Source organism: Calliphora vicina, chromosome 5 (genome assembly GCF_958450345.1).
Source record: "Calliphora vicina chromosome 5, idCalVici1.1, whole genome shotgun sequence".
NCBI lineage: Eukaryota > Metazoa > Arthropoda > Insecta > Diptera > Calliphoridae > Calliphora > Calliphora vicina.
The window spans coordinates 108,711,659-108,724,667 of NC_088784.1; the positions used below are offsets into that span (position 1 = coordinate 108,711,659).

General features: G+C 31.9%; 1 protein-coding gene across 2 annotated transcripts in view; it reads right to left on the bottom strand.

The window, feature by feature from the left end:
* Window positions 1–2,417: 2,417 nt before the first annotated feature.
* unc-5 overlaps window positions 2,418–13,009 on the bottom strand; it is a 65,427-nt gene continuing 54,835 nt past the window's right edge. For both annotated transcript variants that reach the window (XM_065511914.1, XM_065511915.1), the window contains exons 7-11: window positions 6,567–6,854; window positions 5,597–5,725; window positions 5,357–5,531; window positions 5,213–5,286; window positions 2,418–5,005 (exon numbers count right to left, since the gene is read on the bottom strand). In XM_065511914.1, coding sequence (XP_065367986.1) covers window positions 3,627–5,005; window positions 5,213–5,286; window positions 5,357–5,531; window positions 5,597–5,725; window positions 6,567–6,854 — 2,045 coding nt within the window. In that variant the 3' untranslated portion in view covers window positions 2,418–3,626. The remainder of the gene's footprint in view (window positions 5,006–5,212; window positions 5,287–5,356; window positions 5,532–5,596; window positions 5,726–6,566; window positions 6,855–13,009) is intronic.

Consider the following 13,009-nt stretch of genomic DNA (forward strand, 5'->3'; position numbering starts at 1 on the left):
AATTTAATAATAGATACAAATACAAATTGTATGCGTACTTAATTAACAAACAAACAAAAAAAGTACCCTACAACTAGTTTTATCAGTAATTCTTTAGCAATTTGTTAAACTGTTTTTGTTTTTATTTTATTTGAAACTACATTTAAATATTTGTTTGTCTGTTTGTTGTTAATATTCATTCAGTTATTATTATTATTATGTAATTATAATGAGATTTATGTTTTATTATTAGAATTAATTAATTAATTAATTAATTAATTATAATGACCACATTTAGTACATTGCTACTACATGAACTTAAAAATTAAAACTTAATTTAAAACTAAACTAATTTTATGTATTGTAATTGCCTACTAAGTATCTAAGTATACTTAGTATTTAGTAAGTAAAATTAATTCGTTTGTAGACCATTTTGTTTAAATAAAATAATTAATTATACATACAGTACATAATAATAATAAAAATAATTTGAAATTTATCACGGAAAATTCGATCGTTATCGATTTTGAATACAACTCTTTTATATGAATAAACATATAAATTGAGTTTTTCTTTGTTTTTTTTTTCATTTTGTAATAATAATTGCAGTTCTTTTTAATTAATTAATTTATAGTATTGTTATTTTCATTTAGTTTAGTAGAGCTTTAAATTTAAAATTCATTGTATGTCTTGTGAGTGTAGTAGAAGAAAAATTATAGTTGGGATGTTGTTTTAAATTTGGCAAATTTTGCTTGTATTTTTACAATTATGTTCAAGATCTTGGAGATTTCTATGAAAATTTTTTCGAGGTTAAATAAAAATATTACAAATTTTTTAAGCACTTGGGAGGGATAAATAATTAATTTTCAAACAAAAGAAATATTAAAGCTTTTTATGAAAAAAATTAAGTTAATTTTTTGTTTCGATGTAAAAAAAAAATAAATAATTCGTATGCTTAAACTACTTTACAATTAATCAGCCCCATTCCTAGAATAAAGTACCACAAATTTTGGAGAGAGTCTCAGAATTTTCGGAGACACTCTCCGAAAATGCTAAAAATGGTTCCATTACAATAACCCGAAGCGTAAGAGATCGTATGTGAAGCCCAGCCAACCAGTCGAATCGACACCAAAGCCAAATATCCATGGCGCTAAGGTATTTGTGGGCGCAAAACGGTACTATCTATTATGAGCTGCTGAAATCTGAACAGACCATCACTGGGCACCTGTATCGAACGCAACGGATTCGTTTAAAACGTTGGAAAAACGACCAGAATATGCTGCCAGACATGTTAAAAATTATTAAGAATAAAGTGTTTTGCCTAACCCGCTTTATAGTCCAGACCGTGCCCAGTCCGACTACTATTTGTTTCGATCGATGCAAAACGCTCTCTCTGGGATACGCTTAACTTTGCAACAGAGTAACCGATATTGGCTTCGATAGATGAGCAGAATTTGTTTTAAATATAAACGTTTCAAAAAAAAATTTTCTTCTGTCTCTCAGTTAAATTATAATTTTCAATGACTTGATAACAATAACAAATAATTAGCAATATCGTTTGAGATTTTTTTACTATTACAAAGAATCGTTATTTTAAAATTCTCTAATCTTTATTTTCGAAATAAACTTTGATTGAAGTTTCATTAATTTATAAAATAGACTATTTTAGGCGTAAACTGTCCTCGCTGACATTGTTCCCATGAGTATCGATGGTAAGGGTGCATCAGGAACGCAACGAACGAACGTGAAGTAGATCCGATCGTAAAGTTGATCCCCTGTTTAGCTGTTGCTCAGTTTGTGTCAGCAAAATCTTAACTTTCGAAGATTAGAAAACGATATAAATAACGAATGTTTAGCAATATCGATCGAGATACAAAGATTTTTTATTTTAAAATTCTCTACATTTTCTTTGAATTTAAATTAGGGAATAATATTAATAACGAATTGGCTATATCGATCGAGATTTGTTTACTATTACATCAAATCGTTATAGTTCCGAACAATTATCGAGAAGTATTCGACATTTTACGAACATTTGTGTTCGAGAATTATTCGCTTTTCCGAATTTTTGTAAATTTTAGATAGATGAACGATTTATCCTAAAGAAATGCACTTCTGAACATTGAAAACCTAAACTTTGTGTACTCCTCTCGAACTGGGGGCTGTTAATTCTAATATTTTCTGTCAATTTCACTTATTTGTTAACATTAATTTTGTTTGTTTTTGTAACATTTTCAAATTAATTATTTGTTGGTTTTATTTTTAATTTTTTTGTTTTACTTAATACAAAACACTGAGCTATTTCTTATAAATTTCATTCTCTTCGACTATGTTTCACATTTTTTGAGTATTTTTTCCTTGTTTTCTTTTTTTTCTAAAAACTACTTTTGTTTTGTTACTTGTTTTTTTTTTATAGAAATCACTAAAACTACAGAACATTATTTTGTTTTTGTTATTAAATATTTAGTTATACATTATTAGTTTATTATATACATTTTATAATATATAGAGATTTTTTTTTTTTTTTTATTATTTTTATATATAAAAAAGAGAACATTTTTGTTTAATTTCGTCGTAAATGGCACAGGAGACATTAACATTATTTTTTTTATTTTTATTTTGTATTTTACTTTGTTCACATTACTTGACTATTCGTTGACCTTTTCAAAAAAACATTGTTTTTCTTTTATAATTTGTCTGAACATTTAACATTATTTCAGTTAATTTTGTGTTAAAATAAAAGTTTAATTTTGTTAAGGTTGGATAAAGTAGAAAGGGGAGGATTTCTAAGAATTTTAAGAAAATTTCAACAATAAATGCAAATGTAAAGAACTTATCTTTAGATTTTCAACATTATAAATAAAACCTATGCGATTAGTTAGACTTACTAACCATTTAACCCTAATCTCACCCTTGTGTTGAAAACCACACACATTTTTATAAAAAAAATTATTAAGCGATGTTCATGAAATTTCTTAACTTTTATAGCCGCATGAATTTAGCACAGAAAACGAATTATTTTATCAAATTTACGTTGCTTACCCTCTTGTGTAAATTATACTAGGAACAACATTTTTTGTTGTCAAATGCACTGTTTCTGTCTATATAAGGTGTATTATGTAAACGAACTCATAACCGAAATGTTTGTGTAAAATCGGATGAAGATAAACTAATTTGATAACAAATATAAAGATAAGTAAATCATGATTTTTACTACAAAGAAGCTTGTTCCAAATTTATAGACACACCAAATGTGTGGAAAACAACACACAAGGTTAAACAATGTATGTTTTTCAATCTGTAGTTTGGAAATGTTTCTACTTATTTCAGAGATCAGTAAAAATATACAAATTTCAGATTTCTTATTTTTAAAAGATGAAAAGTATTTGAAACCCTTGCCCTTTCCGCTTCCCCCTTATCCTTTTTTTCTTTTGAAAACCTTCTCTCTTGTTTTAAACCTAATAATACAAATATCAATTTAAGAATCTAAATTTTACATTACATTTAAATAGTTTTACATACAATTAATTATACATACAATAAAAAAAATTTTGTTCTCTTCAAGAAAAGGCATCTTAGTAAACAGTTTTTTCATTTCTCAACATATCTTAAGTCTAAAAAAAAGAGTTTCGTGCAAACTTTGCTCCCTAAATCCACAATGAGCCTATAGTTTCGGTTATAATATCCATCACATCTTGCCTTTCCATATCTTTCAAAATCATCAGCAGCTCCACTATGGTCTGAGAGGCATGTGTGCGCTGGCTGGCTCGACATTCCCATAGATTGAGTATCTGTTCCGTGGGCGAGGGTTTGGTAGCAAAATAAGCAATATAGCGATCTGTATTCAGTTTCTTGGCCAACAAACGCCAGTCGCGTTCATCCTCGCGTGGCGGATCCAGCGCCGCACATATTCTCCGTTTGGTATCACGCGGCAAATGTATGGTATTCAGGGGTAAAGTGGCCTCGTTCACATAGTTCCCATGCGGATCGATGGTAACGGTACTTTGACGTTCCAGCGATGAGTGGGCTGAATGATTGGTGGGGTGGGTGTGTTGCTGCTGTTGCAATTGTCGACTTATGCTAAAGGAATGCACTTCTGAGTATAAATGATGACTATCACTACATTGAGCAAAATCTACAGTTAAATTATTGGCCGAATACAATTGTTCGTTGCGTTTAATAATGAATTCACAGTGCAGCACAGAATTATTCGATAATATATGATTGTAGGGTATGATCTGTTCGTGCAGTTCGATTTCGTTTTCCGTATCCCACATGTCCTCCTCGGAGTTACGCAAACGTATATTCATATTACTATTGTTCAAATAGAAAGCGAATGCCTCGCTTTCACCCATAAAGGAACCACCCAGTTTCGATTCGATGCTGGTGCAAATATCACGACTATTGGGAAAATCTTTGACTATATAGATTCTTAAGCTGCAATTGGTGCTGGTGGGTGTGAATTGACTAAATGCTATGAGACGCATTTTCAAGGAATTCTGCATACAGGCTGAGGGTATTTTGGGCTCGGCCACCACCACAAATCTTCCCAATTGTTCAGTCATTATGAACACATGCTGTGGTTCTAATTGCACAAATACCGGAGTATTAATGGTCTCCTCTCCAATGGCTATGATTTTACGCCAATTGACATTCAAGTCATCGTGTTCATTGTCGGCATAGTAAATGAAAACATTCCACAAATGCGTGTCCACCAAACAGTGGGGTATTTTCAATATCACCGGTTTCAGGAATGTATAATTGCGTGGCGCACAGTGTACAATTGTGCTGCAGACGAGTAATGATTCGGAATTGGGTATGGTGACCCGCGAGGTTTCATCACTGACCAGCATTAGAGAGACATGTTTACGCATGCTTTTGCCTATAGAATGCTCGGGTATGTAGAGCATTATTTCGCCGTTATAAAGATTTAGGGAACCACCGCTACAGTTGAGTTGATCGTAAGTGGAACATTTTGAGGCCGATAGACCACCAATTTTAGCGGTGACATCGTAGGTGGAATTGGCTGTGAGAAGAGAGAGGAATAATTAATACCAATAGTAACTATATTTTGTTTTAAAATTATAAAATTTAAGAAAAAGACTTCAAAGAGCAATTCGACAAATTAGCTCGTTTTTCCCAAAGAAGAGATGACTGACAAAATTACTGTACAAATCCATTTTATTTAATAATGTACAACCCTTGAAGTAGGCTACAGATAATTAATACTTACAGGTATCAGCAGTAGAGGTATCTGGAGTGTCCGTTAAATAGTCCACACTTAAATCATCAATAGGATTCACATAACTATTAAAAATATAAGAAAAAACAAGACATGAATACAAAACTCTAGTTTTTAACAAAAAATTAAACTTACTTGGCCGATAAATTGGGCACATCATAATGATGTTCCGATATCGAGCAACCGCCATGATGACTGGGTGGTAAAAATCTATGACCCGGACTGGCATAATCATAATTATCATTGGCGGTCTCAATATGCATGCGCATATCCTTTTTACTAATATCGGGTAGATATTTAGGATCCATTACTGAAAAAATTCAAATAAATTAATTAGTTTTGTACAGCTAGTACAGAAAGAAATGTTTAACTTACCCGTTCTGGTCATATTGTAGTGTTGATTAACCCTGATGCCTTTGCGTGCACAGCAAATCAATGCAGCTCCGAATGCAAAAAACACCGCCGTCACAAAGGCCAAACCCAAATACAGAGTCCAATCGAAATCTAAAACATGGTAATAAAAACAAGCCAATTGGTTAATTTAATTGTAATGACTTGATTTTTATCTGGTGTGACCCATTAAATGGCTTGTTAATTTATTTTATTTATGTGTGTGTGTGTGTGGATGTGCAAAGGAAGCCCACAAATGGCTACATCTTGATTTTATCAAAGAGCATTGAAATGACGAAATGAATGATAAAAGGGAGTTGTATTGTGTTGTGTGCTTTATATAATCCTACCCTGTCATTACTACTCGGTAATTAATTTCCCCACAAAAATGTTGAACATAAAAACCAGATGACATCAAGAGTAAAAGCTAGAGATAGAGTGCCACACATGACGTCTTATTTGGATTTGTTTTTTTTTTAAATTATAAAAATCCATCGAAAAGGATGTTGCAACAACAATGTAAAAAAAAACAACGAACGAACGAACACACACAGTTATGTGTCACAAACACAAAACAAAGGCAACATTAACAAATAACAAAAGCAACAACAATGGGCCTCATCATCAACATAGTCGAAGAACAGCGATGATAATCGCCAGGAAGATGGGGTATGATGATGAGGCAGGCAGGCAGCCAGCCAAGTTTTCAATACGAATGCGAATACAATACATTTTCAATTTCAAACACAAAACATTCATAATTCTTCTTTATGCCCCCTTCCTGCCTCCCCCTTCTCCTCCTCCCACCACACGCTTAACTTTTAGAACGCACATAAAAATTATGTTGATGATGTAGTCAGTCAGTTAGTCAGTTAGTAAGTTTCATTATTTTTTTTGTTGCTGTTGCCATTCTTTTTGTGGCAACTATGTACATTCTGTGGAATAGCATACATACCATCTTTGCCTATTTGACAATATTCCCCTCGACATTCTGCTGTCTGTATATCTTTTCCACTACACTGAGCTTTGATGCCGCCAGGAATGAGACCGGTGCTGCCAATGTTGCCACTACCTAGGCTGCCAACAATACCGTTACTTGATAAACCGCCAACGCTAATGCCCAAACCTGCATCTTCATCATCCACCAGTACCGAGGAACTTGTTGTGATACATTTCCGGCGTCTTATTTGTATGCATTCAGCAGAACATGAACTCCATTCACTCCAGACCGACCAACGTCCCGCTGCGAAAGAGACAACAAACACAAACAAAAAATAAATCAAACAATCCAACCAAACAACAGGCAAACAAAGAAATAGTTAAAAATTCCGTAACTAACTTCATACATATCTCTCTACTACAAAACTCCACAAACTGCATAAAAACGATTTAATTTTCTTTCTTTTTTTTCAGTTTTTTGCAAACATGTACAAGAAATTGAAAAAACCCATCTTGGCTTAACAATAAACAAAAGAAACCAAGAAATTAATACTTTTTGTTGCTGTTGCCACAACCAGCCACCATCATTATTACCCCTTCCAAGCACTACTTTCCACTAATTCCACTTCATTCTTTAAGCAACATCCTTCTCCTCCTCCTCATTCTTATGCAACTCTCTTCATCACTGTGATAATCATCACATCATCATTATAAGCAGCATTAGCATCAAAAGACACACACATACAATTTGCTTCATATTCATTCATAAGTCCTTAAATTAAAGTATTGTACCTAAACTTGTATCTTCAGGGAGTAGCAGGCATAATGAGAAGTTCGAGTACTTTAAGTTTCCACTAAGACTTACAATAAACATCTCCTTATGCATCCTTACGTTTCCCTTTTTTGTTGTCTGTTTTGTTTTTATTGTTTATAGTTCATAAAACAATTTCGTGTGCAAAATTGAGGAGATATTAACATGTTTTAACAATAATTCTTTTAAACAGCTACTAGAACATAAAAACAATCCAAAAAAAAATTTTGCTTACAAGTGGTTTTCTCTTAATGGCTTTAGTGTTTTAGGATTTTAAGTTACACATAATACATTATAATAATATACAGTGGGTTGCAAAAGAGAGGAGACAGTTTTGGGGAATTCAAATCAGACAAGATTAAAAATATTCACAGTGAAGCATATTTCTTATACAAATGAGAGAATATATTCCCAACGATTTTTCGTTTCCAATTTCATCATAATTAATTTTGAAGAACTGCTAAAGTTTAATAAATTTTACAATCATACACAGAGAAAACAGATTCGTGATAGCAACCGAATTTGTTGCCACTCGAATGATTCGGTTGCACACATAGAATTTGTCAGTTCTAACAACAGAAAGTCAGTTGATAAAGAAGAATTTCAGTTGAAGTAACCAAACTTTAATTACCAATTCCAAAATGTTGTAGCCACAACTGTAAAATTCGGTCACTAAGATAGAACCATTCGATTGGCAACAAATTCGGTTGCTAGCACGAATCTGTTTTCTCTGTGTACTCTTCCTAGGACATTGAAATGCTAGAGGATCGCTGAAAGAAGTGAATTACCCATGAAGGGATGAATATGATTTAAAATCGAAAAAGGTTGTTGGAAGTTCAAAATATATTAATAGAGCTCCTCGTAATAACGGGCTGGATAGGCTGATGTTAATTTGTGTGGGGTTATTGTTTGGCAATTTACAATACAAAAAATAGTTTCAAACTTCTTGACTGGTAAAAATATTTGTTCCTCCTGAAGATAAAGTTAGAGGTTGTTTGTTATGCTTTCTAAGACTGTGTTTTGAGAGAATTTAGCAACAGTTGGAGTCAACCAATGCGCAGCTTAGTACAAATATAGGTTCCGTTGTGATACCATTCTTCCAATGTTGTTTTAATGAAATCACTCTTAGAAAAGCAAAATCTTATCAATATGTATGTATCTATCTTTCATCATAAGCCCCTAACGCCGGAAAATGACAGAGAAGATTCTCAGCTGTCTCCTATTCTTTTCATCGTTGCAACTTCCATAAAAGTCGTTGTAAGGAGGTTGCAGTTTGAGTCTAGTGACAAGCAATGAATATCCTCAAGTGAAACTTGTGCAGTTTTAATGAAATCACCATTAAAGAAAACAAATCTTGGCAATAGGTATCTGTTGACCAAATATTTTTCATTTCAAACCCATAATTCTCAGTTGTCTCCTCTTATTTTTATCGTTGCAACTACCATAAAAGTTGTTCTGAGGAAGTAGCAGTTTTTTGAGTTTAGTGACAAGTAATGAGGTTTCTCAAGTGAAATCTATGCAGATTTCAGTCTAGCCCACTGAATATTCATTTAGGATACATTTTTCTCGTCTCCAATAGCTTCAAGTTGGTTTTTTATCCCATCTTTCCGTTATTCACAAGTGTGTCAGTTCCGCAATTTCCATTAATTTTAGCATTTCCAGGAACCCATATGAGTAGATATCTACTAGAGAATTTCAGAATTCTTGGAGAATTTTCCCTCTGATATACACATTATCTTGTGACTTAATGATCGCTATGCTATCACTAAATATGTGGGTATCCCAGACTGATATCTCGTCATTGTTTGGGCTTGAATTATGCTACCGTAATATTGTAACCTAAGGAACAGTCTCAAATTCATTTTTATTATTTTTAGTCTGAATATATCCTTATTTTTTTTTTTTTTTAAATTCAGTTTTATTGAGCAATAAAAAGTTTTACATTGTATCTTAAGACTAATCTGCGAAGCCATTTAGCTTGTCTGCAGAAAAAATATAATATATCTTAAAATTCATTTAAATATTTTCATTGCGAATCTATAAAGTATTTTTTTATTAGTTTTTTTCTAACATTTATATTATTTATATATATAATGTGAGGTGGTAATTTATTAAAAATTGTTGGTACAGACACGTTCAACGTGTGTTTTCCATTTCCTCTATATTTCCCGGAGGATGGAGGACGTTGTAATTCGTATGGAATTGTTTAATCAATAGGAAGATTAATGCAAAAGAGTGTTGATTTTAAGTTTCCAGAGCAAACCCTCCATGTGGTGGACCGCACTTTGGATAGTAGTAAATTCTGTACAACTCAGTTTAAGAATACTCCGAGAAATTAAATAACTGAAGGATCAATTTTAAAATGTCTCATAATGTCAATAGCTAATTCAGTTTTGACGTTGTCCAAAGAACACTCCTTAACAAGGTATCAATTATAGTTCAAAGTGTATTCCTTATAGTTCAAAGAGTTTTGTATATGTCTAACTAATAAGTATAGAGCAGTCCCAATAAGCATTTTTACTGCAATTCAAGTTGAAAGCAAGTGTAAGCCTTGAATTATAGTCAAGAAATTGAATTACAGTTGTATTGCACTTTATTTCAATAGCATTCTCCAGTAAAAAGGAAACATATATTCAAGCTATACGTTTTTTGTTTGAAAAATATTTAATTTTTCAAATATTTTTCAAGTTTAAAACATAATTACATTTGCATTCAAGTCAAATTCCAACAAAATTTTCAAGAACTTGAATTTTAGGGGCTTTGTTGCTATGAGATGATATGATGTATACATCAACGGTTCTTTCCAAAGCTTTGGGTAGAAGTGAAGAAATTGCAATTTGTCTGAGGCCTATGCCATCTCCTGTAAGTGTGTTGGAATGATACCATCTGCACCTGGAGATTTAATATAATGGGAGGTTCTAAATTCCTCCCAGAAAAGTAGTTATTAATTTTTTAGTTAAAGAATTCTTCAACTTTGGTCTACGTGAAGTAAATTTTGTCATTGTAGTTTAATTTTCATTAATCCTTTAATATCTATGATCATTTTTCGCTAATATAAAATGGGTTTATTAATCACCCTTAAATAGTACCATTAGAAAATTATTCCTAAAGGCTTAAAACTATTAAACAACCTTAACAACTTGTAATTGAACTAGTGCAACATGAATCAATTTCTCTTAATTCCCACAAATTTCAATTAATTTTAATTCCCAGAATATTAACAAATGTTTGTTTATTAATAAATAAAATTTTAGATTTACTTTTTCATTTAAGCCGCCCGCTAAAGACCCAAAATACATAATAAAAACGTTGAAAGAATGATAAACCGAATAAAAATATTCCCAGAAATCTAAGAATTTTTATTAGAAATTAATTATAGCGTCCTTAATAAAATGTTGTTGGTGGCATGTACGAGTTGTTGTACAATTTTGTTTTTGTTGTTTTTCTTTATCTGGAACATAGTGTTTGTGTTGTTTTTATTGTATTTGTTTTCGTTATTATTGTTGGTGATGTATTGTGTGCGTTTTTAATAGCAACGCAATATCTTTCTTCATTCTACAGAGTACGAGTTGAAAGTATTTTCTTATTGACATTAAAACCACCCCTACAAACACACATGATGCGATGATGTTTAGATTGAAATTATTATTTGTGCGTGTGTCTCGAGAACTGTTTTTTGTGTTCTAATATAAATAATATGTTTGTTTGAATGGATGTTTTTAACTACATACAACGACATCATGGATGGTTATTTCCACTTTAACATTCTCATGCAGCTTTAGTTACATGCGGGCTTTGAAAAAGATGATGACGATGGCGATGATGCCTTAACATTACTGTTGCTATTATTTTAACTACGAGAATGTCGGTCAGACGACATGTCTTTCAGTGCGTCTGTCTGTCTGTCTGCCGGTTGTTCTATTCCTTTGTCTGTCACTATTTTCCTGCAAAGAACCCGATGTGTATGGCAATGGTTATTGCTTTCACTTTAGCTTTGGCCAGCTAGTACCATTAATATAAAAATAGTGTAAAAATGAATGAATTTGATGCCTGTGTGTCTTTTTTTGTTTTTTGTTTTTGTTAGTTTGTTGCTGATGTTGCTTGTAATGTTCGAAAGGATGTGGGATTTAAATGTATTAGTTCTTTCTCAAATTAGTTAAAACTCTTTTGTGGAAACAAATTATATGAATAAGAAGTTCTCCCAAAACCATTCTTATCTTTTTAGATTTAAAAATACTTAGTTGTGAATTCATGTCTGATTAGTTTAACCCTCTAATCCGCAAGAATGCCTCAAGGCATGCATTACAAAACACCAATTATCTCAAAAAGTAATTATATTTTTTTTTTAAATTTAACTGTGACTTTAGTTACAGATTTGTTAACATTTCCTTCGAAGGTCGAAATGCATTCTGACTTTTAGTTTTTGTTCTATCACCTGTTTTGTGAGTAATGTCATAAAGTGAAATTTTGTGTCATTTTTTTTTAAAATCATAGTTTTACTAACTTTTAGTCGCCCGATCTATTCGAAATATTTTTTTTAGTTATTTTTAATTAGTTTTTCAATAAAATCATATCATAATTATTGTTTTTTACATCTAAACCGGCAATAATGCCCGAGACACTTTTCACGTTTTTGCATCTGGTTCCTAAACTTAATTTCCAAATTAGTTTCTGATGACTGTTCTGAGTTTATTGGGTAACAATTACCCTAAAAAAATTATTCGACAACTTTTTTTAGCTTCTTAAAGTTTACGGGTTAATGGGTTAACATTTAATCATCCCAGAAAAGTCACAAAGTCGACTAACAACAAAAAATAAAAAGTTTTTATATTAAAATCGGATATGACTAAAGTCGAAAAGTCGACTTTTACAAAAGTTGAAGCCATTTTTTTAAACTCTTAAATCCACTACCCAGTTGATTTAATCACAAAATAAATGGCAATAGATATGTTATTTCTAAACTATTGGTCAAATTGCTTTGAAACTTTTAAAGAAAAAATACAGAGTTCAGCAACAGTTGGAATCAAAAAGGACCGCTTACTACAAATATAGGTCCCGTTGTGATATCTTGTACTTATCATAACATTCTTGCGATGTTGTCTTAATGAAATCACCCTTAAAGAATACAAATCTTGTCAATAAGTATCTGTTGACCAACAATTTTTCATTTTAAGCTTAAAAAATGACAGACAAGATTACCGGTTGTTGCCTCTTCTTTTCATCGTTACAACTTCCATAAAAGTCGTTGAAAATTAGTCACAGTTTTTTTTAATTCTAATGACAAATAGCGGTGTTCCTCAAGTGGTATCTATGCAGTTTTAATTAAATCACCCTTAAAGAAGGTAAATATTGTCAATAAGTATCTGTTCACCAAATATTTTTCATCCTAATTCTGAGTTGTCTCCTCTTCTTTTCATCGTTGCAACTGCCATAAAAGTTGTTCTAAAGAAGTCGCAGTTTTTTGAGTCTACTGACAAGTAATGAGGTTCCTTAAGTAAAATCTATGTAGATTTCAGTCTAGTGCACTAAATATTCACAGAATTCAGCAACAGTTGGAATCGACCAAACCACAGTTTACTACAAATATAGGTCCCGTTGTGATATCATTCACTTATCGTCACTTAATGAAATCACTCTTAAGGAAGACA